The 27,100-nt window shown below is 42.4% G+C and overlaps 1 protein-coding gene across 1 annotated transcript in view; it reads left to right on the forward strand.

The window, feature by feature from the left end:
• Positions 1-247: 247 nt before the first annotated feature.
• The window catches only part of LOC104949857 (membrane-associated guanylate kinase, WW and PDZ domain-containing protein 1-like), a gene marked incomplete at its 3' end in the record, with an annotated part of 79,446 nt that continues 52,593 nt past the window's right edge, over positions 248-27,100 (forward strand). The window contains exons 1-13 of the mRNA XM_010776291.1: positions 248-377; positions 949-1,209; positions 5,591-5,710; positions 8,819-9,061; positions 12,170-12,392; positions 13,537-13,619; positions 14,410-14,445; positions 18,938-18,995; positions 19,861-19,991; positions 21,130-21,249; positions 23,017-23,202; positions 23,443-24,099; positions 24,976-25,017. Of these exons, the coding sequence (XP_010774593.1) occupies positions 248-377; positions 949-1,209; positions 5,591-5,710; positions 8,819-9,061; positions 12,170-12,392; positions 13,537-13,619; positions 14,410-14,445; positions 18,938-18,995; positions 19,861-19,991; positions 21,130-21,249; positions 23,017-23,202; positions 23,443-24,099; positions 24,976-25,017 (2,290 nt within the window). The remainder of the gene's footprint in view (positions 378-948; positions 1,210-5,590; positions 5,711-8,818; positions 9,062-12,169; positions 12,393-13,536; positions 13,620-14,409; positions 14,446-18,937; positions 18,996-19,860; positions 19,992-21,129; positions 21,250-23,016; positions 23,203-23,442; positions 24,100-24,975; positions 25,018-27,100) is intronic.

A 27,100-nucleotide genomic window follows, 5' to 3' on the forward strand; every position in this document is an offset into this window, starting at 1 on the left:
GGTACCGCCCCCCAGGGGGCGTTCAGAGAACATCGGGGGGCGCTGGAAGCAATATTTTTGTAAGGGGGGCGTTGAGGTGTTCTTGGGGGGCGTTCACGCATAATGTCTTTTTGTCATGAAAAACGCTGGCCACAGCGTCTTTTCCTGTACAAAAAGCAGCTGTCAGCATCTTTTGTTGCTATAGGAAACCACAACTCTGCTTGCGATTGGTCAGCTGTCAGCAGTGTTATTACGGGTACGTTCGCAAATGCACGAACGGTCAGTCCGCTCGGACAACCCGTCTGTTCCGCCAGAGCACCCAGCTGTGAGCGCTCAGAGCGCAGCGCTCTGGACTGTGGAACGGGGACGCTCGGAGCGCTCTGAGCGCATTTACGAACGTACCCTACAAAAAGGAGCCGGGAGCGGACCGAAAGTCGTTGTAATTTTGGGATCGCGACTGTTAATAATCTGTGTCACTTTGTTACATTTTGATATGTTTTGATATGACAAATTCCACTAACAGATTCAAACTAAGTGGTCAGTTTATGAAAATAATACCCGTTTCTATGTCTGCTACGACATGGAAGAGCTGGCTAGCCAGGCTGCTCCACACAGAGCTCTGTTTGTTCAAAATTACAACGACTTCCCCGGTCCGCTCCCGCACGATGTCTTGTCATGTCACCAGCTAGCCCTTCTAGCCGTTTGCCGCCCCATATCGTGGACACTACCCCCCACCCCTAAATATTAGCATCATAAATCCAACAAAAATCATATCACGGATCAGCAAAATGGCCCCGCGAAAAGATAAAATGCAGACAGTACTCTATTGAATAGTCTTAGCTATGGCTTCATACCGTCTTCTGCTAACCCAATGCACAGACTCCCAATGTGTTTACTTTGCGCGAAGACATGTATTCGCAAACTTGAGAATTTTCCAATGAGGGAATGAAATCCCTCACCGTTTAAAAGGAGGCACCTTTACAAGAGATCCACCCGGATACAGGGCCGATAAGGGAGCGCGGCCGTTCTTCCAGGCCCTCAAAAGAGAAAACATGGGTAGGAGGCACGCATTCAGCAGCAGTCTCTTCGCTAGGAAGACCACCCAGACTGACAGCGGGCTAATAGCGTCATATAACCTCTCCTTGCTGATGGCCAAATGTGGGCCAGCCGTTCACAATCGGAGAGAAGTTGGTACTCACATGGCCATCAAAGAGGTTCATATGCGTCAAGGTGGATGGTAGCGTACCCATCACAGTGCTGAAATCATCCCACTCGTACCTAATGACACCGTAGCACGCGGCAGGATTGGATGATATTGGGAGTGCGCTGGATACAGAGGAGCAGGCTGTGTGGCACTCCCTGGCGGGAACACTCATTCTTCGCCTTCAGGCTGCGATGAGACAACCATTCCTGACAACAATGTTTGTTTAATGGCTATCGTCCGCTATAGCACCTCCAACAGTCAGGATGATGGCTGAGGAATCTTCTTATTTTCCAAAATTATCTGGTCACAGACACCAAGGGCCAGACCATTTTTAAATGCACTGGATGCTTATCTAGCAGGAGAAGTCAATCGCGATCAACAACAAATCCTCGCATGTGCTACTGACGGTGCCCCCTTTCATGGTTTGNGTTCTCTGCAACCCGCAGTGAAGAAACTGGCGGAGAACCACCAAGCGCAGGGCTCACACTAACCTTCCCCCCCCCGCAATTTGGCGAAATGCAACACCTTTCCGACCTGTTAGTTCTGTAGGCCTAATGTACAGTTTTGTAGCCTACTGTTTGTTCTGCACTGGACATGTGTGAAATTGCTGCTGTTCCGTAGCAGTCTGTTTGTATTCTCTGCTCTTGTCTGAGTTTGTTTAACACTCATAAATATCATTTTTATTCACATTCACATGGCTTTTCTGCTCTCTGGTAAACTAATGATAATGATATTCCAACTGCCCTGTTAAATCAAATCTATTATTTGGCATTCAGTGACATGCTTTTTAAATGATATAACACAGAATATTAGTCAACATTAATATTCAGGGAAGAAAATAAGTCTACTTTTTTTGATGGGGGGCGGTAAGAGACCTGGATAATGGACAGGGGGGCGCTGGCCCAAAAAAGGTTGAGAACCCCTGCCCTATACGATCATTTCCTGATAACGATGAAACCATAGCCCCAGCTCTGCTGCTCACTGCTGTAGCATGGTCAGTAGCTATGCTACAGATGTTAGTGCAAAATCTACAGCTCCTCTACCACAACCATCAGCAAGAAGTGGACATGGAGAATTACATGAACTACATGTTGCTAAATCCACTGCGGGGCATAAACAGAACCAACCATGCTCGGGGGTCTTCTTCGCTGCTTTTGGTGTATTTTGTGGCTGAAGTACAGCGCCACTTACAGGCCCGGCATATGTACTACAGCGTCTCCAGCGCTCCCGAGCGGCCTCGTGTCAACAGAATACTTTTTTGATATCGTATTCGGTTCGTTTGCGTTTCGTATGCGTTTGCGTGTAAATCAGGTCTAACAGAGTTTGTAGATGATTTGCCTAAAGAATATACTACTATGGCAACACAAAAGAAAGATGTGATTTAAGGTTGAACTCTTAATGTAAACTCACAGTAAACAATGAAGTCGCTGCTTAATAAGCAATGGCTTTAATGCTCAGCCCTGAAAGCAAGCTTTATAAACAGATTGATCAGAATACTAACTTATTTAGACCACTGTCAAGAGTAATGCAGTCCGTGAAATTCTGATCATGTTTTTCTCACCCCCTCCGCTCTTGAAGCCTTTTCCCACTCTCATTTTTCCCGTGCATGCATTCTTTATGCTTCCTCGTACGGACCAGGCCTGCGAGTCATGCCTCTCTGGTGCTTCATATTTCTGTCATGGAATTGAAAAGGGTGTTGTGAAGCCAGAGGAGACCATGTAAAGGACTGCTTCATCACTGGAGGAAACACTTCCCCTCATAGCTTCCCCACATCCCTCTCGCTCTCTCTATCCTTCCTCTGTTGTCCCTGGCAACAGCAGAGACCCAGTGGCACGATGCATGAAGACACAGAAATTACTTATTTCCTTTGTTGCTCTTTTTTTTTTTAAAAGAACATACAGTCATGGTGCATGTATTCTTGTGTCTTATACAGTAACAGGCTGGTGGTACATGTGCTGTTTGTTTTTGGGCGTGTGAATGTATTTTGCTGCAGCAGTGGTGACTCTAAGCTCCCTGCTCACAGTACCACTAGCAACTCTCGTTTCCATGATCATCCTCCTGAATTGCTAATGATGATTTTTTTTATCACACTACGCCCACCCACCAATCTCAGCTGGTGAAGATGTTGAAGCCGTTAAGCCGTGAGCCAGCCAGCTTTAGACGAACACCCTCACAGCAAATCTTCAAGGCTTTTCATTGTGTGTGCCGGTAGCTGGATTATGCTAGCACTTAGCTTTGGAAGTCTCACTCCTTCTATGTCTTCCTCTGCATTTTAGTAGTGGTGTTGCTGCAATCCCAACTGTAGGCAGAAGTGTCTTTGCACAAGTCCCAACCTGCTTTTATTTCTATCTCACAGCTCGGTCAATGGAGCTTTTGTTTTGGCTTGGTATTGAATTAATGAGGCCTATAGCGATGACCGTTTCTCACACCTGGGTATGAGCCAATGCTTTTCCATCGCTTTTTGAAACACAGGTCACAATTCCACTTCCTGTTTGGCTTTCTAAGAGCAGCAGTGTCTAATTGGAGTCCAATCAATGGCCACTTTTGTGTGGGAAGCAAACTGACTGTCGGCTGAGGACTCTCCAAGGTTGACGTTCTGTAAAAGGCTCGGTGCCTGGGAATGAGCGCACCATTTGTTTGAAAGACTTCAGGGTAGGATCTGATTGACTATAGGTCAATGTCCTCCCACTGAATGAGTGTCTGCTCACAAAGAGTGGAAGTAAAGTTTGAATGCTAGTGATGAACAGGAAGAAATGACATTTTCTTTATCCGCGTTCAGTAGCTTTTAGCAGAGATACCATAAAAGAAGTGTGTGATTGTAAAAGTTGGAGGATTGGTCTGATCCATTGAACTGGAGACTATTTTGTGTGAGAGATTCTGTGTTTCTGTGTGTTTGTTTCTACATGTTCTTTTCTGCTTGCATAGAGTAAGGACCTACACATGTGTGATTTATTACTGGTGTCACTGAGCGTGGCTGCAGTAGGAGCCTCTCCCCCTTATCCCCACACATCTATTTTTACCAGCTTATTGCCTACCAACCCACAGGAGACGGAGTGATTGGGAGATAAGATGGATAAATCAGGAGAGGGAAGGCAAAGAAGGGAAAGCCCTCTGATGTCGGGAAACACATGTCTGTCAGAATAAGATGAGAAAGATTATTTGCCATGAGCCGTTGACGCTTGCATTTATTGCATTTTTCAAGCCAACAACTGAATTATTTTCTTTTTGTAGTGGGACACAAAAAGGCTGCACAATATGAGGAAAATATGCTATAACATTGTTAAATATCGTGATAGTCCTATTATAACAATGAATTATGCTATGTATGTACAATTGGTTTTGTCTTACTGTTGCTTTCATTAAAAAACAACAAATTCCAACATCAATGGGAGGCTGTGGCTCAGTGGATAGTGTGCTGGACTTCAAATGAGGGGGTAGGAAGTTTGAGTCCCACTGCAGTCAGCATATTGCTCCGGTGGGGATTGTCCACAGTACTGAATTAATGTAAATCGCTTTGGATAAAAGCGTCTAACAAATGACATGTAATGTAATCAATAAAAAAAAAAAACATTTGAACACTGAAATGAAAACAAAATAATCAACAGTTCCTAGTGAGACTTCCTTTCAACTAACTAAAACAATTCCTCTCTGTATGTGCGATGTGTGCAAGTTGGCATTGCAAGTATGATAACAAAATAAATAAAATACATATATATATATATATTGTGCAGCCCCTGTCAGACAATAGTTTGGAAATGTGCACTGGTGAGGCAAACATTAAATGATTGAACAGAGCAAAGGAAGTAGAGAAAAAGGCATCATGACTTCTATTGTCAGTTAATTAAACAGTGGTGTAAACTCACTATTGTCTCAGCTGTAAAGCTGTTTACCGTTGACGAAACACCGGCCAACTGTCAGCAGTCATTTAAGACGGTGCTAGATCTCACAGGCTACATGCCAAACGACACAAACACACACACACACACACACACACACACACACACACACACACACACACACACACACACACACAGTCACTCCCTTTTTTCCATCACATATGGCAGGATCCCACTTGCTACTACGATATCTCACACTCTTCCCCCAGTGTGAAGGACAATCATAGCAAACACTAACGTTACTTTTATCACTATTACAATTGCTCATTTATATAGCATTTGAAATACAATATCCCTGAAATGTTGTATGTGTAAGGATAAATGGCTGCTAAACCAGTTTTCCGATGATGTATTGAAATAAATATGTGTCAGGAAAAGGGAGTGACTTCTAAGATAAAAGCTGTGCTTCAGTGAATTTGTACACGCCCGCTCCAACTGTCACCCTCCTCCGTATTGCTGGATATTCATTCTATTTGGCTAACTTCGACCCTGTCTCTGATTTGTTGTTCAGGTACAACCCGCGGCCCACGTGACGCAGAAGTTCCTGGCGTGGACTACAACTTCCTCTCAGTAGAGGATTTCCTGGAGTTGGAGAAGAGTGGGACCCTTTTGGAGATTGGAACATATGATGGTGAGTTAAAATATATCACACACTTGCCTGGGTGTATTGTATGCAATGTCAGAGTATGACAACCGTGTAGGGGGTCAATCGTTTTTATAGGTTTCCAATATCTAGAAAGTCAACAGCAAACATCAGTGGATTAATGTTTTATCACTCTGTTACGTTATTCCATTCAAACCAACATAATCTGTCAATGACGTAAATCCACTCTTTTAGTAGCTGAACGTAGGAGTCAATGCTAACTTTGTTAACAAAAACTATGACTTAGTTATGCTGTTCACTGACCTTTTTTGCCATGACTAATGACAAGACGCTCACGACTTGGCACCGTCGTCATTAAACACTCGCTGTGTTTAACACAAGTAGGAGTTCAATGACGCAACTATTACTCCTGTTCTTTGTGCGTCAATCAGTGAACATGATTAAAGTATCTAATGTCATGATGTTAGACGGGTAAGCCAGCTTGCATGGCAGAAAATAGCCACGTCCCTCTGTACTTTCAGCCAGGGTTTAAACTCAGCCTCTCCATGTTACATTGTCAGAACGTGTGCCTGTTGTGTCCGGCTGCTGGACAGGTGCAGCTGCCGGCACAGCAGGAGGCACAGTGACTTCCCTCTGCCTCGCGCCGGCGCTCAAATCATGGCCTCCGCTTCCGCTACTGTCAAGTTTTGATGTCAGTCCCTTTGAGTCAAAAAGCACATTTTTACTAGATTTTGTTCGAGTTGACATTTAACAATCACATTGGATAAAATCCATTGCTGAACAAACACTACATCATAGGGCAATGCTTTAGGAGGACATGCTTTTCTCAAATTGAAAAGTTCAAATTATCCTGCTTGTTTGGTATGCACCGCTATTGCTATCACTCTGTTCAGTGTATATGTAGGTCAGAGAGCTTTCAGCAACATGTTTAACCTGCTACAGTATCTGGAGCGGTTGTTGAAAGCAAATCGTAGACATATTGGAAAACACTAAAGCAGACAAGAAAAAGTTGGTTTGAAAGTTGAAAGGGTTGCCGTCAACATCTTGGTACACTTTGCGTTTCACGTAAGGAAAATAGCAGATGTATATTAACAAAATATTAAAATGGCGGGTGTGATATAGATCTGCTGGGCATTTGGCAGTGTTAGTGTTTGGTTGATTTGTTCTAGGTCAGCATAGACACACCTTTCACATCAGGTCTAGGGTCTTTGGGGTCGTAATGAGTGATTTGCAGTTGCCTTGCGACACTGTAATCGAACGCACATCACAAATGTACACACTTTTCAAGTAGGTTCTCCTTTCTAGCTGCCACAACTAAAATAATGCGCATGTGTTGGTGGATACATTTTTCATGTGTTAGATGTCTAGTTTCAAAATATTTTCCAAGAGCAATGCTCACCCTTTCTACTAGCCAGGAACTTTCCAGGAATAAAAACATTTTAATTGATTTAAGGAGTTTGTTCCTGATGCCACTGTAAACTGTCTCTGAAAATTAGACATTCAAATCAAAGCAAACTTATGATTTAGTTTCTAACAAGTTAACACCGATAAAGCATTTGTTCAGAATGATGCTACAGGTTATCACACAGTGGGATGAAAGGTGGGAAAAAAAAACACCAAAAGCAAATTTGATGAGGAAGTGAAGAAGTTTTGAAAACCTGCCGTAGACAATAAAGTAAAGAAAAGTAATAAGTTCAGTGATCATGACACATTGGAAACACAGCATGCGTCACACTCAGCAAACAACACTTTGCTGATAAACCAAAGTCATCATTGAGAGGACTGTAAACAACAACACGACCATGTCCCCCCCGCCATTCAGTCAGATAATGTTTAATTAAGTGTCTGCTGTGTCCATTTTGCTTGCTCACTGTTCCATAACAATGGATTTCCCTCTGAAGGCAAGAGAGGCAAACAAGCCCAGTGACTTCCTGACTGGCAGCTAGCTCACTCACTCCCGCTGAGGACCATATGGAGAAAATCAGAAGCTTTCACATTATCTTTCCGTCACTTTAAAGTATTTAAAAAAGACGCAATTCTGGAATTTTTCTGCAGCTTTGGCTCCAGGTTTTTGGCTGTTTATTGTCCGGTAAAACATTGGGGATATTTAAATTATTACTCATTTAATTTAGTTTGTAAGATTAATATATGTTTTGGTGACACAAAATGTCACTTTGGTTTATATTAGGTTGTGACTGAAATGATCGACAACCTTTGTCATGATCTTGTTTTACCTTATAGACTATAAACGTTAAACTATGAAATAAATATATACAAGCCTAAATGTACGTTTTCAACATTAAAAAAATAACTTATTTTTGGGTCCAGAATTACACCAATACCATTTCGATGGCACTTTAGGCACATGCTAAATATTTAAACAGGTTTTATCATTACAAACCTGTTTTAAAATGTGCTTATAAACCTTTTTCATGGCTAAAATGGCTGTTGTTGTTATTGTTATCAATTACCCCTGTGCTTTTCCTGTAATGACATGCCAAAATGTCTATTTCCCAGTACGTCATCCAGGTATGTTATTTTTTTCTCCTGCCTTTATCTTTTGGATGCTAATGCTGTTAAGATGAAGGCTTTATATTTGTCTTTATATTCTGATTCTCAGATGGTACAGTCTGCTGAGGCCTCTCTGTTCTAACTTTGGATGAGAATGACTCAATAATAGAAAATAAAACAGTTCTGCATGTTTTGTTCTCTCGCCTTTGAAACTGTCAGTTTGAAATGTGGTACAGGCACTGAAGGACAATCTGTCTGACAACTGCTTTACTCAATGCCAACTTAAATACTTTCAGGAAAACTACTACTGTTCTTGGTAACCGAATATAAATCAACTCTGAATCGTACAATATCCACTTTCATTGGTTATAAGGGAGGAAAAATCATGTGGGAAGTGTTGTTGCGTAAAACATTATTAGTTTGTGATAAGTTAAAACAAAGTAGTTTAAACTTTACCTCGGTCAAACAAGAAACATATTTAGCTTTGCTTCAGATATTCAAATGTTCCTCACACAAACCTGTTCTCTCCCCCTCCAACACACACAACTCTTTGACCCATCGGACTCAAAAACCCCTCCCCACCCCCGTCTTTTTTAATCCATTCCTCCTTCTCTCGTTGCCTAGGTAACTATTATGGGACGCCCAAGCCACCGGTGCAGCCCCCCGGTGGGAAAGTGATTAGCAGTAGCGGTAGCGGCGGTGATGCCCCACTGCCAGACGGGCTCAGCGGTAGCCTGCCGGGCTCTGAGCACTCCACTCCCCGACGCTCCAAGTCCTACAATGACATGCAAAATGCTGGAATAGGGCCTGGAGAGCAGCAGCAGGAGGAAGACGAGGACCTCCCGGACATGAACAGCAGCTTTACAGGTACGTACCGGGGCAGGAGGACGGGGGACAAGAGGAGAAGGGATAGTTTGTGGATAGATGATCACAGGACTGCATGTCTTATCAGTTCCAGCTAATGCTTGAGTGTCAAGAATCATTACATTTAGACATTGTGTAGTTGAGAATGTCAGAGGTGAAATGAAGAGACCAGGCATGGTGGTTCAACATGATGTAAAGTCATGATAGTAGAAAGTGGAATCTTGGTTGTTTCTTTTTTTATTTTGAATACTAAAGAGGCACATCAGGTATGACTCCAATATATGAATCATCAAGTTGCAGTGTGGGAAATGTGGGATCCAGTGTTTTCAAACTTGACCCGTGGTAGGGACTCATGTCAGAATCTCAGCCCCCTTTTTTCTTTATAAATGTATTTCTCTCAGTTCCCAGACTTTATACAGGTGCTATACTGAATATCTTGAATCTCCCTTTACATAAATACCATTAGGTATTTTATAAAGTTGGTAAGACGAAACAAGGGAGACTACTGAGATGGACATTTATCCTCAATTTAAAGTGGACCTATCATGCTATATTTGAATAATATAGTGTAGGACCATACCTATATAAGGCATATTTATACTTTTTATTTTTCAAAATACCAAACCGATCATGCATTTTAGCCATTCCTCATTTCGCTCAATTTAACACTGTCTTTGCATGGGCTGATTCTGTGAGAACAGCACCATCTACAGGCCTGGCATATGTACTACAGTGTATCCAGCGCTTTGGAACGGCAATGTCCGTGGCTGTCTCCTCCTGATTGGTGGAGTTGGCCCAATAGCCGTAGCGCCACTTCTGTGACGTCATAGAAGTGTTCAAATCTGGATCAATCTGTATCAGATCCGTTGCAGCCCCTTTTTAAGAGATTTGGGTATGGAGGAAAATAGAGAGGGTTGTGTTTTCTGACACTTGGTGAGTTCCCTGGAACACCGGGGACACATGTTCATGTATCAAAGACGTACAAAGGTGCATTTTGCATGATAGGTCACCTTTAAACTAAACAACTCATTACTGTGAACATCTTTTATAGGTAAATCAATAATCAGAGCAAGCCTTCACTACCAAAACGAATTAAAAGATAGACAGAGATTGATCACACAGGAGTGAAATGCAATGTGAATGCTAAACCTCACAAACACAGTTGATTTGAAGTCTGTACTCTGGGCTGAACACTTCCTCTCTCTGGCTGCTTGGCTGAGCACAGATGTGTTGTTTCTCTGTTGAGCAGTTTCACACAGTGAGTACAGAAACTGAGGTCCAACAACAAACGGTCACTCAAGGAACATTTGAAACACATTCTGGACCCAGGTGTCAATAGTAGTCAGTCTCCAATGGATTATGTATGATTTTCATTTATTTGAATACAAAACACCAAACCGGAACAGGCCTCAAGGCTGAGGCTATTCTCCAAACTAAATTACATTTGGCATCCTCACAAAGGCAACAGCCAATATGAAGTGCCACGTTTGGCAAACACTACAGGCTAGCTGGATTCCCTTTCTCTGTTTTTTCAACCTTCTCAAAAATGTTGCTTGTACCCATCAGTTGCTTTCCGCTTATTCTGGGTTTATTATCATATTCTTCTACTAGCTGTATTACTCCATGCTTTGCAGAACTTACATAATGACTCACAAGCTTCTGTAGCCGGTGTGGACACCTTTTTAACAAGCAGACCTGCAGTCAGAGTACACAGGCGGCTGCTTGCAGAGCTGTCTTCAGAAGCACCCTGAGAACATGCTGTGTTCTGTTTATTTGGGAGTATAACACTAGAAGGTGATCCTGCTCTCTGCAGCTCCGCTAGGAAGAAGAAAAAACAACAGTATAGTTGCGACGGATAAAGTGGGAGGGGATGTAAGTAGAGACAAGGTAGCAGGAAATTAAAAGGAAGGAGGGAGTGGCTGGGGAGGGGGACATGTGGGCAGGTCTGAAAAAGGATTGGACACAGAGAGGGAAGGGAAGGAAGGCAGGACTGTGTTTTGTTGAGGAGGATAAGCTCAGAAAAATGAAGAAGTAGGAGAAAGAGGACAACGAGAGTGGAGAAGGAGCGGCCGAGAGAGAAAGAGAGAGCTTTAAAGTGGTGAGGGGCTACAGCATACAAGAGCTTCTTTCATTGGTGAGTAAGTGGTCTCTGGGTTTGACTACATCTGCCTGTATCCATGCATCCAAAAGTGTAAAATAGTGCCCTCTGGCTGCAAGAAGTGGAGGCCAGAAGGCTGAGCCGCCTCCATGGATGCATTTATTCTTAGTCTAGTATGTTAGAGTAAGAGATGTTATTCCATGATTCAAAATGTTTGAAAGCATGATGCTGAAATCAACGCTGTTTTCTGTTAGCATTGAATTTGAATGATATCTTATTATCTCCTCTTGTGTGTTAGTCGGTCAGTAGGCATTTTAAGGAGGGTAACTCAGCCCTAAAGCTGTCTCTGCCATGTGTTTTTGAGAAGATGGGACCTAAAGTTGTTTATTCACCGTCTGTGATTGTGCGAGCTCTGAGGGTGCCAACCAGTCAAGTGTGAAGATGAGATAACGGGAAACTAGGTGATAGCACTTCACAGGCCATGCTTTTAGGTGTTAACTGCCCACTCAGCAGTCTTTAACTGAAGTTAATGTCTCTATTGCTGTGGGAAGTGTAACACAATAGTGGGATTTCAGTCAAAAACTAGCAGTGAAAGCTTTGGAATTTCCTTGGGCCAACACTTGTGGGAAGATATAGCTTTTCTAACAAATCTTCAAAAGGATACTCATATACATTTGGACTGCTTAGGTAAATAGGACATATGTCATTTCATTGAACATGAAAGAAAACAATGACAGGTAAACATTTGTTCCAACTTTTTCTTTCCTTCTTTTCCAAACATGTTGTTTTAAAATGTGTTACAGTCTGTCATGTTAGCGTAACTTTCTAAAACCTGTGCTCTTTAGAAATATCAATTATCTCACACAGGGCAAAGTTTAGAAAGACATTATGTGTTAGATTTAGTTTCTAAGACTCCTCTTGTTGCATTGAGTTGTTCCCACTGCTACTTTCTGATCCTGAAAGTGTTTTTTTTTGCTCTTAACACCAATCCATGTGCTTCCCTGGCCTTTTAGGAGATTCTAGTGAATTAGACGAGATTCCTCACTCAGTGCGCCCCTACGCCCCCCGGAGTGACCCGCCCTACGTTGGGAGAACCCCCTCACCATCGGCCACCACGGAGAGCACTCAGCATTCCAACTCTAACCTGAGCCATCCTCCCCCGGAGGACCCTCTGGGGACTCTGCCTGACAACTGGGAGATGGCCTACACCGAGAACGGAGAGGTCTACTATATAGAGTGAGTTCACACTCGTAACGCAGCGTGGCTCTGATCACGGCTTCACTTCCTGAAAGTACCAAAGAGACGACGTAACATTTAGTTTTGCATGCATATGTACATACACTGTGCAATTGAGCATTAATGTCTTTATATATTGCAGTGTAAATGCACTATTTTATAGTACAATTTGCACATTTTAACTACAACTTCCTATGTTTAAATAAAACTCTTATTTGAATTACCTTATCTTTTTTATTGCACACTCTAACTTTGCTTTCTTATGTTTGTATACATATTGTATATTTTATTTTATTCAATTGTTCTAAAACGTTTGACTTATTGCATTCTAAAATGGGGAAACTGGGATACATAATATAGTCTGTTTCGGTTTATACATATAAAGCCAATACGTAAACATTTTCAATAAAAAACAAATGGTTCTGCAGATCAGAAAGTTCAGACATAAACTACCAGAGTTCCACTTTGCTATCCAACATCAAGTCGTTAAACACATTCCTCAGGCTTTCATGCAATAACTCGGTCTTTAAATGATAATGCTTTGGATACTATTTGAAAGCTTTATATCCATCACAAACAACATAATGGAGCATAAATCAACATGCTATTCATTTCTTCAGCATATGCAGCCACTAAATCTAGGAATATAGTGGAGTAAGAGCATGGGAAATAAAGTCTGCAATTTAAGACTTTAAGGGATTGAATTCAACCCAGATCCTAATGCTTTAAAAAATACTCACTACATGAGTTACTTCTGTAATAAGTGGGGTGACCTTGTGAGAGCCTTTTATAATGGAATCATTTTGTGCCTTTCGCTCAGCAGCTTCTGTCCTTCAAAAAGCGTCTGTCTGTCATTAGAGTGGAAGAGCTGTTCCTCAAACAGACCATGCTAGATCTGTTGTGCTGTGAACCAAATAGTTATGAAGGAACCAATGTATCAATAACAGATCTGATTCCTCATTTCAACATCTCTTGATATGTATAACTTGACTAAATAGTCCTGCCCCTCAGTTCACTATAATATTAAATCTTGTCAACTTCTAAGACATCTGCCTTGCTACATACCAAATGTAAAAGTATAGCGTTTTTTCATTATTTCTATCCCCATAAGGTAATTGTATTTGTGTGTGTTTTCTCTGTTTAGCCACAATACAAAGACCACCTCCTGGATAGACCCTCGGTGCATGGACAAGCCTCAGAAACCCCTGGAAGAATGTGAAGACGATGGTACGTTCATGTTTGAGCCTTATTTCCCTATACCATTTGATATGTGTATGTAAAATCCTCTGCTTATGCATTACACTTAAACGGGCCTTAAGGCATTCCTTGATTTATACACTTTTCTTCTAATTTAGTTCTGTCAGATGTCAAATATATAGGTTTCTCTCATTCTGTTGTTTTATTATTAAGGGACATTTCGAGAAAAACATATTTACATTCATGATTAAAGAAAGAAACTTCTATTTACACATATGTCCAGTCAACTATGTTTTTTTAGTAGATTCTAACATAAACATGGGTTAGAAAACAACCTTATTGTCCTATTTCACAATGCTGTGACAGATGTTTACAGCAGCGCAGTAGTTCCCCCAGCAGCCTTTAGGTGTCAGTGTTGGGTCACAGAAGATGGCGAGCAGTCATTGGGTGTCACTGCTCTGCTCCTTCTTTCAGCTGTTCGTCAGAGCAAGATGCCCCACAGCTTCATAGGAATGAAATGCATCATCCACATCATGTAGCTCCAATCCGTAATGCCCTCCTTGCTCAGAGATATTTAACACAGATGCTTTAAGCCACAAAAACATGCATGCAAACAGAAACAACTATTTGTTAACAATGAGATCATGTTTATTTCCCCTCAAAATGCAAACGTTCACACACAGATCCATTTTGAGGCTCTGGCTGTGATTATCTCTCAGATGTATTTGAATGACTCACAGATGTGCACCCCCCCCCCCCCCCCTTCTCTTTTCATTTAACAACCCTTCTGTGCTGCTGGTCTGTCCGTCCCTCCGAGCAGAAGGGGTCCACACAGAAGAGCTGGACAATGACTTAGGTAAGAACTTCTCTCATCTTAACACCACCCAATCTGCAATTCAAATTGTATATCAATTTAGAAATGGATTCACACATCTACATAATGACATGCCCAACATCACCACCAGTGGCTCATGAAGTCTTACTCCACAGTTGGAGAGAGATGACCTTTACCAAAGCCTAACCTTTTGATTTTTAGCAAATGCATTAGAAAAGCAGACTTAACACAATTAAAAAAACTCAAGTCTAAAAAATAAAATAAAATAAACAGCCTTGAGCACAACTGTCAACGTACCCACATGCCAGCAGCAATCCAAACACACTTACACTTCTGCAGATTCGTCATGTCACACAAAAGAGACAAGGGCTGATCCGAGGAAGATTGTTGTAATGATGATTTGCTAATGGGTGTCTGTCCGAGTCAGGCGGCAACAGGCCTTTTTTCCCTGAAGCCCATCAGAACACTAACTAACCTATCAGACACGGCCGTGCGGCTTCTTGTGCAGATAATGGTGTCTGCAGACTGCCTGCTCCGTTATGAACAGGTAATGGATCATTCCATCAGGAGCAACTCAGTAATGGTGGTAGCAGACCTTTGTGGTTGAAACATTGAAATACAGGGATCAAATCTATAAATATCTTTCATATTATTCTTTTGTGTTTTTGTAGTATTCGAGGGGTTGCAAAGACTGGTAAAGAGCAAAATAAATGCAGTCCGTCTACCATCTGTTGCCAGGGTCAGGGACATATTAAGGAACCCTGTTTAAGTATCGTAGTATATTTGTTATTTAAATAAAATCAAGTTTTATTTATATAGCACATTTATAAACGATTTTTGGTGGAGCCAAAGTGCTGTACATATAATAAAAATAGCCTACAGTAGAGACACTTTACAGCAAATACAACAGCACAGATTGTTCAGAATATCAGTATGAGAAAAACGACATCCTCTATCCTTAGACCCTCACATCGTACAAGGAAAAACTTCCAGAGAAAACCCACAGTTTAAAGTGGAGCATGGGAGAAACCTCAGGGAGAGCAACAGAGGAGGGATCCCTCTCCCAGGACGGACAGACGTGCAGTAGATGCCGTGTGTAAATCGAAGAGATAATACATTTTACAGCATATAGACCGAATGTTAGGAAATGCATGTGTCTGTAATAAGAAGATGAATCCACGAGGATGTCAGCTACAATCTTGTGGAAGCCATCAGGGAAGCAGCATGACGAGACCCAAGGCAGGACCGCAGAGACAGGTTCAGCCACGACCCGAAGTCCACGACTTAATCCAGAACTCAGGATAGAGGATCCAGGACACAGGACTACAGCAAGAGGATCAGCCTCGACTCCGGCTCCCGGCGTAGATATAGATACAAAAGAAGAAAAAAGATTTGGCTGGGTTAATCGGAACAAGAGAATACACAGACACAGACCCTGACCCCTGATCTAGAAAGATCTCATGAACTTCCCCACTCAATCTATCAAGACCCGAGCGGCTCTATTAGATATAGGATAAGAAACAGAGATAGGGAGCACAACAACCTATCTCTTCGTCAGATGCACTCCCCCGCTTATCGAAGCGACTCTGTACCCCGTTTCCCTCTACAAGGCCATAGACCAGCAGAAGGAAAATGGGGGGTGGGTAAGTGTACTTATTGAAGTAGTAAAGCTAATTTAATCAATATTATCTAAATACTTTCAGTATTTTTCTAGCTCTTATTTCTGAATGGCAGGTGTTTCAGCAAACAACAAAAAAAACAAGTCAGGGACAGAACATTTTGACGATGCACGTGATGGTGAAGCGGCCGTGTGCAGAGCTTCTTGTTAGCAGATCCCGTAGATAAGCGTCTTAAACAGCTGCCATGTTATAACCATCAGATCAGCCCTGCTCCACTGGATGACTAGTTCAATAATTATTGATCAGCACAATCCAATACGAGTGGGCAAAGGAATGCAATTAACCTCAGTTCTCTGAGGAGGGGCAGATGTTATGAAGGAAGGGCACACACACATGAAGGGCACACACACACACATACATAAATACTCACACACAGTGCCCGTGTACTACATGCTTACTCCAGAGAAATCAATCTCAGCACAGTATCAAGAGAATGAGATGCGAATAGTTAGACATGTAATTCATCATGCTTGACTACCCGCTGAATTGACAATATGTTCTGGAAGGTGGGATGAGGAAAGAGGGAGGCAGTGTGAGAGGAAAACCCTGCATAATGACTGACAGACATTTCTCTCTCCTGGTCTTTCTCATTTGGGTTTACACTCACTGTAATGTACGAGATCGTTACGATGGTTGCTGCATATGTCCTCACTCCGCCAGGCTTTCTCTGTGACACACACACACACACACACACACACACACATACACATACACATACACACACATACATACATACATACATACATACACACACACACACACCCCACACACACGCACGCACGCACACACACACACACACACACACACACACACATACACACAAACACACCCCACACACACACACACACACACACACACACACACACACACACACACACACACACACACAACCACACACACACACCCACACACACACACACACACACACACACACACACCCTCACTCACCACACACACAAACGCAGGTGCTCCTCCAGGGGCGGAACTAGTGCAGTGTGAAATCAAGTGGGTGATTAAAATGTTGCGCGAGGCCATGCAGGACCGCATTCCATTCAACGTTCCAGTTCAAAAATCAGATTGATGATTCACCGTGCTCTCTTTGGGGGCTCACCCTGTAACCAACAGCAACGCTTTAACCTTGCATTCATTTCATAGCTGCCTGTGCTTTCTGTGTTCGAAAAGGAATGAAGCAGGTTGAGAAAATATGAAATTAGAGTGACTCGAATAGCTTACAAACATCATATTGACGACTCTTGATTGCAGATTTGTCTCATTTTTATTATTATAAGTTCTATAATGTTCTTTAATAAACAAGAACTCTGCATGAAATATAATCTCAAAAAGAAGAGACATGATTTAAACCAGATTTAGCTATCAATTTATTTCAATCTGCTGTCCCTGGGCATTAACATACACATAACACATTTCTTAACCTCTATTACACTAACAATTATACAGACAGATCAACATATAAAAACCAGCAAGTTCAAGTTAAGGTTAACAAGCCTGGTGTAACAAGCTGCAATCTTTAGGGTCATGCACATACGATTTAAACATTTCCTTTTTTTTTTTGTTTTTTGCATCTGCTGTTGACTCCACTCCAACTAAGGGCCCTCCTCATTAGAGAGCAGAGGGAGGCTCTCCATGTTGGATGATTGTAATTACCAACTACTCGCACACAGGGCAGTGCTTAATTGGCTACGGGTAACGATATGTAAAACTGAGCTGATCACAGGAGGGGGGATATTGGACAATCTGTGTTTGTAGCCAATTAGAAGCCTCTGACATTATCTGTGTGGAAGCCGGCCAATAATCAACGCTGCTGTAATCTTATGTTTCTGTCGGAGATAACGGCATTACTGTAGAAATACAGTGAACCATCGGGCAATTACAGGCTGTGGAAGTGGGGCCCAGTCGGATCCATTTCTTTTCCTAATCAGCGCTGATTACCATGAATTTTGTATCACTGTGAGTAAGCAGCTGCGTCCAATGCGACCTCCTCAAATGAAGATGTTTTTCAGAGGATTGAAGGTGCAGCACAAAGCGTGACTCTCACGATCTTTATCAGACAGAAAACACAGCCACACTTCCACTTTGTCCAGCCAAGGACAGTCTTCTTTTCACTAATATAGACATCCAATTTATCGGATATGTGCTTCTTTGTTAGACTGTCAAAAAGAAAAGTGAATGTTATGATGCTAAAAAAACATTCTATTGATTTCCCACCTTAGCAGCACATTACCAGACTCAAGCCTTTTAAAAATATATTTTGTAGATTCAAGATATATTATTGTCATATACACATATAGGCAGTTGCACCATCAGCTCTCCACACCTAAATATTACAAAACTATACAAACATATAAGATAAAAACTATCATACAAGAACATTTTAAGATAAATAAAACATCATACCATGGTTTCAAAGCCTTGATTATTCCAAGTCCTGCTCCCCCCCACTGTCCCCTCCTTCTTCCACTTGTTTCTCCTTCTTTGCTCTTTCCTTCCCGTCCTCTCTCTGACCCCATCACCACTCCTTTCTCCCACCTCCTCTCATCTCTCCATCCCTCCTTTCTATTCTCCCATCCTTCGCCCGAGAGGGTCTTGCTCTGCTCTTATCTGATGTGTGGAAATGTCACCATTGTGAGGGGACGAGGAGTGGTGTGGGGGGCGCGTCAGCCCGACAGCCTGTGTAGCTGTTGAGTGACTCCGGCCCTGGAGGCTGACTGACAGGCAGGCACAATGGAGAGGCAAAAGATCTCCAGTGGCATCTTCACAGTGTTCCTTGTTTAATCCGTCTCCAACTCTCTCTATGTTTGTTTTTTTTGTTTTAGAACTTCCACCAGGATGGGAGAAAATCGACGATCCAGTGTATGGGGTCTACTATGTTGAGTAAGTGACATACAGTATGTAAAGGCACACTCGGATACAAATACACACGCTGCACATAAAGAAACAATAAGAAACAACCATTTAGCATTTGTCTTCCCGTCATTTTTTATATTAACAAAAGAGAATCTAGATCTCGTTGTAAATAGGAGCCTCTCTAATGTATGTACAGTCCTGCTGTCACAGCCAGTTTGCGCTGCAGCTATTTTGGTCTTTTTGTGTTCTGGAAAATGTAGGCCATTTTGTTTGTGTCATTATCATTTGGGAAAACATGCGGTGAATGTGTGCACATGTGTGTGTGCATCTCATGTCGTGTGATGCCTCGTGGCCTCAGCATTAATACGAATGTGTTTCATGCATTTTTCAATGTTTTTCAAAGCAGCACCTGGGGGCTCAAGGCTGTAGCATTTCAATATCCCCCCCTTCCCTTCCTTTCCTTTTTCCATCTGCAATATATATTTTCCAGTATAAATTACTCACCGTTCCCTTTATGTGCGGTACAATGCAGCTGCATTCAGGTGTAATTTCTCGAGGCTAGTTTGTGATGTCAAGATGTTTGTAGCTTCGCCTGTAAATTAAGCCATCATGAAAATGGGATTTATTTGATGTGATTTGCGAACGTGATTGTGTCAGAGAGGATTACTGTGTGCGTATTGATGGATGCATGTGTATTGTGCCACTGTGTATTAATCAAAGCTTATCCATCTCTCTCCTCTATTACCTTATCCTCTCCTCTGTGTCTGTTCTCCCTCCACTTTCCTACTGAAACCTACCTTGTGTCCTCCATCCTGTTTTCTGTTCTCCCCTAACTTTATTTCTTATTTTTCAACCCCCAATTTACGCTTTCCTTTTTCCCGCCGTCCCAAAGTCATATCAACAGGAAGACCCAGTATGAGAATCCCATGTTGGAGGCTAAGAGGCGCAGGCAGCTGGAGCAGCAGCCTCAGCAGCCTCAGCCCCAAAGCCAGCAGCCACCTGAAGGTGAGCGCTACATCCGAGGTTCGTTCACGAGCCCCCACCAAGGGCGTCATTTCCTTTCTTTCTATTCATGTGTGTGACTGACTTGTCTGCGTACGTCTCTCTATATATGTGTGAGATTGTGTTCTTTACTGCAACTACTGCTACTGTGTTTGTTAATGTCGCCTGCTACTGCTTTATGATTTGCTAAGTGCCCTTCCATAAAGGCATAACTATTATTTGCGGCTGTACCGCTCAGCCTCTTTTTCTAGTTAATGTCAGTTTTCTGGGTTGCTATCGGACACTTGTTGTCGGTAATAACTTAAAAGCTTTTTGGGTGAAGACAGGTACGTTTTTCTTCAACTGAAAGTGATAAGGAGAGCCTCTTACCTGATTTTTGCCACCTAAGTGCTACCAGTAATAATGGTGACGATTTAGCTCGCACAGCTGCCAAAACACTTCTAATAGGTAACCTCAGGTTGCACCTATTCCTAGACGAATACCTTATGCATTCACAGGACCCCCCCCGTAGAGAGATTAATTGTAAATGCGGGCTGATCCACATCGTAACCCCAGCTTCAGCTCAGTCAGCAGAAATCATTCGATTCCACTCGATTACCTGTGGATTTTTCCCAAGTCTGAAAGCTTTCTTCAAAAAAGCTCAATACCTTCAAGCTGAGTTTTTTACCCAGTTTTTTTCCGCTTCTACATTGATTCTATCTCACTGTCAAGAATATTAATGAAGGTTGCAGGCTGATCTGTGCCTTGATGCCGTAACAAGGTGATTAATGAAAGATGGTAGCCCTTATGAGGGAATGGATCGCTCCATTTTCACAGATCTTTATTTGTTTTCAATAGGATCTTTAATTTTGTTTTAAAAGCTACATGAAGTTATGAAGTGACCTGTTGAACCTGACGTTATATCTTGGTAGTTTTTATTTTTGTTACTACTTCCCTTCCCCTGTTGTCCTGTGGGGAAGGATTCTTTTTAGACGCAAACCAGGAAATGTATCCAACCCACAGAGAACTATTCTTCTTCTGGCATCTTAGAAAGAAAAAAATTGCTATTTCCTCAAACACTCAGCGCAGAAGGACATGTCGTCCAGTTCCTCCCATAAGTAGGGCGGCTGTGCACCTGTCTTGACCCCATCTAGAGAACATGTGCCTCTTGCTTTTGCAGAATGGATCGAGGAGTCGGCGTTGGCAGGGGCCCCGCTGGCCAACTATGCTGCCAACCACCAGGAGACCTACAGGGACCCCCAAACAGGACCACCAATGCCCAACGCCGTGGGACAAAAGCGTAAGTTCCCTTTTATGTCAAGTTTGAAAATTCTATAAAACGGGACTAGTTTTTCCTAACGCCCAGCTTATTTCCATTTGTTATATTAAAATGTAACTCTTACATTATAGTTTTTCTTTTTTCCTGAGCCAGCGCTTAAGGCTGTATTTGAGTTATTATAAAGTTGTGAATATACATTTCATCATATATTCTTAATGAGTAGATTACAATTCTACTCAGACACAGTAGACTTGAGGCAGTGTTTGTATTTTCTTAACCAAACTCTGCGAAGCACCGTTTCATTGTATATACAGCCCCCCCCCCTCTGTGTTTACTGTGGCCTCCCGTTGCTTCTTATGGAACCTCTGTTAGGTTATGTTATGTTGCTTTTCCTGCATCAAATAATAGGCCTGAATCCACCCACCCTTTAGCGCTACACACACCTACAGTGTCTAGCCGTCACCGTGTGTTTCCTTCTCCTGGTTGCCAGCTCCCTTTATACCAGCCTCCCACCAGCAGCTTGTCTAATTAGCCCAGCCAAGGCATCCCTCTTTCTCCCTCGCTGCTCAGTGGGACGTCTTTTTTCTCATCAATCTCTTTACATTATAGCTGAAATTCTCAGTCTAGCTGCATCTTCTTTTTTGTCTCCCGCCCCTTTCTGCTTTGGTTGAATTGTTGGCTTAGTTTATCTTTGTGTCTTTCTATCTCACCCTTTCTCTCCCTCCCCCTTTGCCAACCTAGGCCTTGACACACCTCCTGAGAACAGGCGTCATTTGAAATCTCTTCATCAAACTCCCTTTATCCTCCTTCCTAGTCTCTCTCTTTCTCTCTCTTTCTCTCGTGGATAAAGTCACCATCTATGTTCACTGCTTTGTTACATCCTTCCTGTCCTGAAAAAAGGTTTATTCATAGTCCCTGCACACATAAAAACACATGCAGCACAAAATCCTCACAAACTCAAGGACGAAAACTGACTCCAAGGCTAATTAATTTTTCATTGAATGCATAAACTAAGTCACACGAACCAAATGTGGCGCTTCTGGTCAACAAGCAAACATTCCTCTGTTGATCCCTTCTCTGCACTGTTCGCTCGCTTATATGCTTTCCTTCCACTGTGCTTGTATCTCCATATTCATGTAGCTTGTCAAGAACAGACCATTTATAAATGATTAGCACTCTGACGGTCTCTTTTTTTAACTGTTGTTCCCCGTTGCGCAGTAAAAGCGGCGGATGAATATCTCACTTTGATTTGGACTGATTTCATCTCATATCTTTCTTTTCATACCCTTAATGCCAGATAATGAGGTACAGGAAGAAAGAGGATGACTGAGTAATTGGCTACAGACTTTACTCATGACTTAAGAGCGCTGTGAAATGTGTTTCCATGGATATTGCTTTTTTTAATGAAACGCTCACAACCAATCAAATTGAATGGTGGAGATATCTTGTTGGCAAGAGCCATTCACTATAGCACAGCCTCATACAAATGCTTTTATCATGTGACCTTCATGCATTAAGAGTGTCACAAGACATTTGATTTCTGTACAAAAATGTAGTGCCTCTCAATTACACCTTTTTATACACAACCACAATTTAAAACAGATAAAGGGACTGCCTACAAGGGAACTAGGAGAAACATTTACTTGCCAAATTGCCAGATACAGAAGCTCAGATGCAGTGTATCCCCTAATGGAGAATAGTTATAACATTGTTGGCAATGTAAAAACCAGGTTTGGCTTTTCCATCAGTGCATCTGAAAGATTGAAATGTATCTGTCTGTGTGTCCAGGAGGGAAGCCTTTCTTTACTCGGAACCGATCCGAGCTGAATGGGACTTTCATCAACACAAAGCTGAAAAAGAGTCGCCGGGGGTTCGGCTTCACCGTGGTCGGAGGCGACGAGCCAGACGAGTTCCTGCAGATCAAGAGCCTAGTTTTAGATGGACCTGCCGCCCTGGATGGCAAAATGGAGACAGGTTGGTTTTCTTTATATATTAGGTTTTGGAATAGGGCTGCAACTAACGATTGTTTTATTCTTGATTCCCAATTATTTGATGAATCGCTTGATCCATTAAACCGTTGTCAGTCCAAAACATAAATATATATATATTCTGTTTAATGTATTATCAACCATATATTCCAAGCAAAAAAAAAAGCTTTGCCAAATTAATTCCTTTCATACAAATGATAACTTCTCCCTCTTCTCCACCTCCCAGGCGATGTGATAGTGAGTGTCAACGACATCTGTGTGCTCGGCTACACCCACGCTCAAGTTGTGAAGATCTTCCAGTCCATCCCTATCGGCTCCATGGTGAACTTGGAGCTGTGCCGCGGCTACCCACTGCCCTTTGACCCCGATGACCCCAACACTAGCCTCGTCACCTCAGTGGCCATTCTCGACAACAAAGACCCCATCATCGTCAACGGTCAGGAGGCCCTCAACAGCTACGACTCGCCGTCCAGCCACGGGAGTCAGAACAACAACAGCTCGACAAACGGAGGGGCGCCCCACAACGGCCTCCCCCGACCCTACAGCCCCTCCGCGGACGTGGCCTCCGATACCTCTTCCCATCAAGGCTACCCCAACGACGTGGTCACCCTGGCCTCCTCCATCGCCACGCAACCAGAGCTCATCACTGTACACATGGAGAAAGGAGACAAGGGCTTCGGCTTCACCATCGCCGACAGTCCAGGAGGCGGAGGGCAGAGGGTGAAGCAGATCGTGGATTACCCGCGCTGCCGTGGCCTCAAGGAGGGCGACATCATCGTGGAGGTCAACAAGAGAAACGTGCAGACCATGTCTCACAACCAGGTGGTGGACATGCTCAGCAAGTGTCCCAAAGGCAGCGAGGTCAGCATGCTGGTGCAGAGAGGTGAGTGGTCCCCTACTTTTTGCATGCTTATTGTCTCTTGGAATATTGAAACGGAAGAGAGCAGATGGAGATGAGGGAGATAAGGCGGTTTCTGATTTATGCACCCATATGTTGAGGTATTGCCAAACAAAAAAACAAAAAAAAAGTTTCCCATGAATCTGCTCAATGCTGTTGACAATAAAATAATAGGCTTCTGCCTTACAGGCTGTCCCGGCTCACAGAGAGCTCTTTTATTGACACACATATTTATTTATTTATTCATGTAAATAGAGGTTGGAAGCAAAGAAGAGATCGCAGAGAAGCCAAGATAGAAGGGTAATTATTACGATATGGGAGGAGGAAAGGAGCCACAGAGGAAGTTGAAATAAAATGTTAAGGACGTGGCTGAAAGGGAAGAAGAAAAGAGAGTGAGGTGTTTTCACTTGACAGTCAGAACATCATAGCTGTCTTGAAATGGAAAGTTAAAAGGGGAGATGAATGAAGGATGATAAGAACGGTAAACACTGGAGAGAGGTTTAGATTGTGTTTTCTGGCCAGAGTCTGAATATTCTTACTTTTTTTATTCCTCTCCCATAGTCACTCCAAACACGAGTACATCTACTGAACTTCGTCTTCTCTGTAGTACTCCCAAGTTATAGAGCTATCTGGCTTGGTTTAAGATTAAGTCATTGTGCTGTTAACAAACATTTCCAGCGTTAGTTGGTCAATGCCACAAAATCAGTCATGTCAGGCTTCTATTCAACACGTGGCACCCAATCTTTGTCTCGCTCCCTGATTGATAAATCACAGAAGCACTGAATGGAAACAAAGCAACTGTAAATGGAGGATAAAACTGAAATGATTGAATTTTGGTATTTTCCCTCCAATTCCCCTCAGACTCGCAGACCTCCAGAGCCCTAAGCGGACGGTTCCAGACAAGTAATTGGTCTATTTTCTCTGTCAGACTGTCCATAGCTTGCTATGGGGCTTATTAATTCAAGTCACTAAAAGGTGTTTGTGTTTCTGTGTTCACACACGCAGTCTATCTCCTCTGTAGGGTTAAGTGCTCAGACATTTTTGAGCCAAATTGGTGAGAAGAATGGCAGCCAAGTCTCATTGTAGTCTCACATGGAGTCCCTGTCTTTCGCTCCACACATGTGACTTAGTCTTAATTTGTATCTCCGTTCCTTTCTCCATGTTGTCACTCTCTCTTTGTCTCGCTCTTTTACACACACCTACAGTGCAAACACACACAGACCAAACTGTTCCACTCCAGCTCACTGGATTTAGCTAATGAGAAGCATTTCTTCATCCTGCTAGTGTACACAAGCCCATAAAATGTTACAGCATCATTCCGGCAGGGGCTTAATGGACTGTGAATAAAACAGAAGGCAGTTTAGCCGGGTTTAAGTAAGCGCAGTGACAGATATGACGTGACAGAAGGAGTGGCACTGAGCTGAAAGACAAAGGTATGGATGATGATGATAATGCATACGAGGCATTTTAGTTGAACTAGCCTTCCTAAATGTCTTTTATGGATGGTTTTGTCCTACTTGGGATTCAAAACAAAGAATGCCAGTTAGCAGAGACACACAGAAACAAATGTGAAAGCTAATCCAAGATATAGCGTATAAAAGAGGGACCTGCCCTTCTGCCAACAATGCAGATTAATAATAGAAAACATAAGTCTGCTCATTGCACTTCTCCCATTTAAACATTTATAACAAGTACAAACGACAGGCTACTGTTTTACAAAGATCCTTTCTGAAAAGGAAACAGTCAGTAATTAGAGAGCCAGATTGGAGTAGTGCAGTGTGCCAACCACTTCTTTTTCCCACACTATGTTTTGGTATCAAACTGTCTTTTTTGGAACCAGCCGAAAATGTGTTTGTAGCACGTTAAATATAACAAGCTGGCAAATCCTACAAAAATTATCTTTATTTTACGCTTTTGTCAAAACTCAATTTGTTGTAGATACAGAATGAACAACATTATATTTGAAATATGACTTTACAGTCAGGCATATATACCTTTTTAGTATTGATTCATCTATTTCTTTCTCTCAATTGATTGATTGCTTTGCCTATAAACGTCAGAAATAAAGTGAAACAAAGCGAATCAATATTCTGTTTACAATAATATAATGCAATGAAATATCACATTTATCACACGGGGGAAGCTGGGACTAGAGAACTATTGATATTTGTACTTGATAAATGACTAGTTGATCATCAAATTGGCAGAAACTGTATCTTCTGACAATGGAAAGCTTTTATAATAGATTCATTCTCACCTAGATCTGATTTGCCACTACACTAGACCATATATAGACCATATGTGGCATTACAAATAGAAAATAAACTATAATTATATTTGTTGTAAATGAGTCAAAGAAAAAGATCAAATAGCTTTGCTCCATAAAAGCCTCATGGACATATCGCCCTGAGCGTATCTCTTTGCTTTTCTTCCTCCCACTGAATTCCCACACCTCCGGATGTGCACATGATGAATCTGTTTAAATGTATTTTTCATATGTCAACGTGCCACCCATCATTCATATGTCACATGTGTCTGACATAAATACACACACAGTGGCACTCATTAGCACATAAACTGAGCTTCTGGATACTGTGCCTTAATTACTCTCCAGCTCTCTCTCTCTCTCTCTCTCTCTCTCTCTCTCTCTCTCTCTCTCTCTCTCTCTCTCTCTCTCTCTCTCTCTCCCTCGCCTCCCTCCACCAGTAGCATCGAGGCACACTGGCCTCTAATTGGGGTCCTGATGTCAGCTTTGCTTATCATACACATACATCTTTTTTTTCTCTCCTGTGCTCTGTTTTATTCTCACTCTCCTTCCTTCCATCTATCAAGAGTCTTCTTCCATGATCCAACCCTGCTTGTGCATGTAGGCACACACACACACACACACACACACACACACACACACACACACACACACACACACACACACACACACACACACACACACACACACACACACACACAACAACAACACACTACTACT

This window comes from Notothenia coriiceps, unplaced genomic scaffold, assembly GCF_000735185.1.
Source record: "Notothenia coriiceps isolate Sejong01 unplaced genomic scaffold, NC01 NC01_scaffold00016826, whole genome shotgun sequence".
NCBI lineage: Eukaryota > Metazoa > Chordata > Actinopteri > Perciformes > Nototheniidae > Notothenia > Notothenia coriiceps.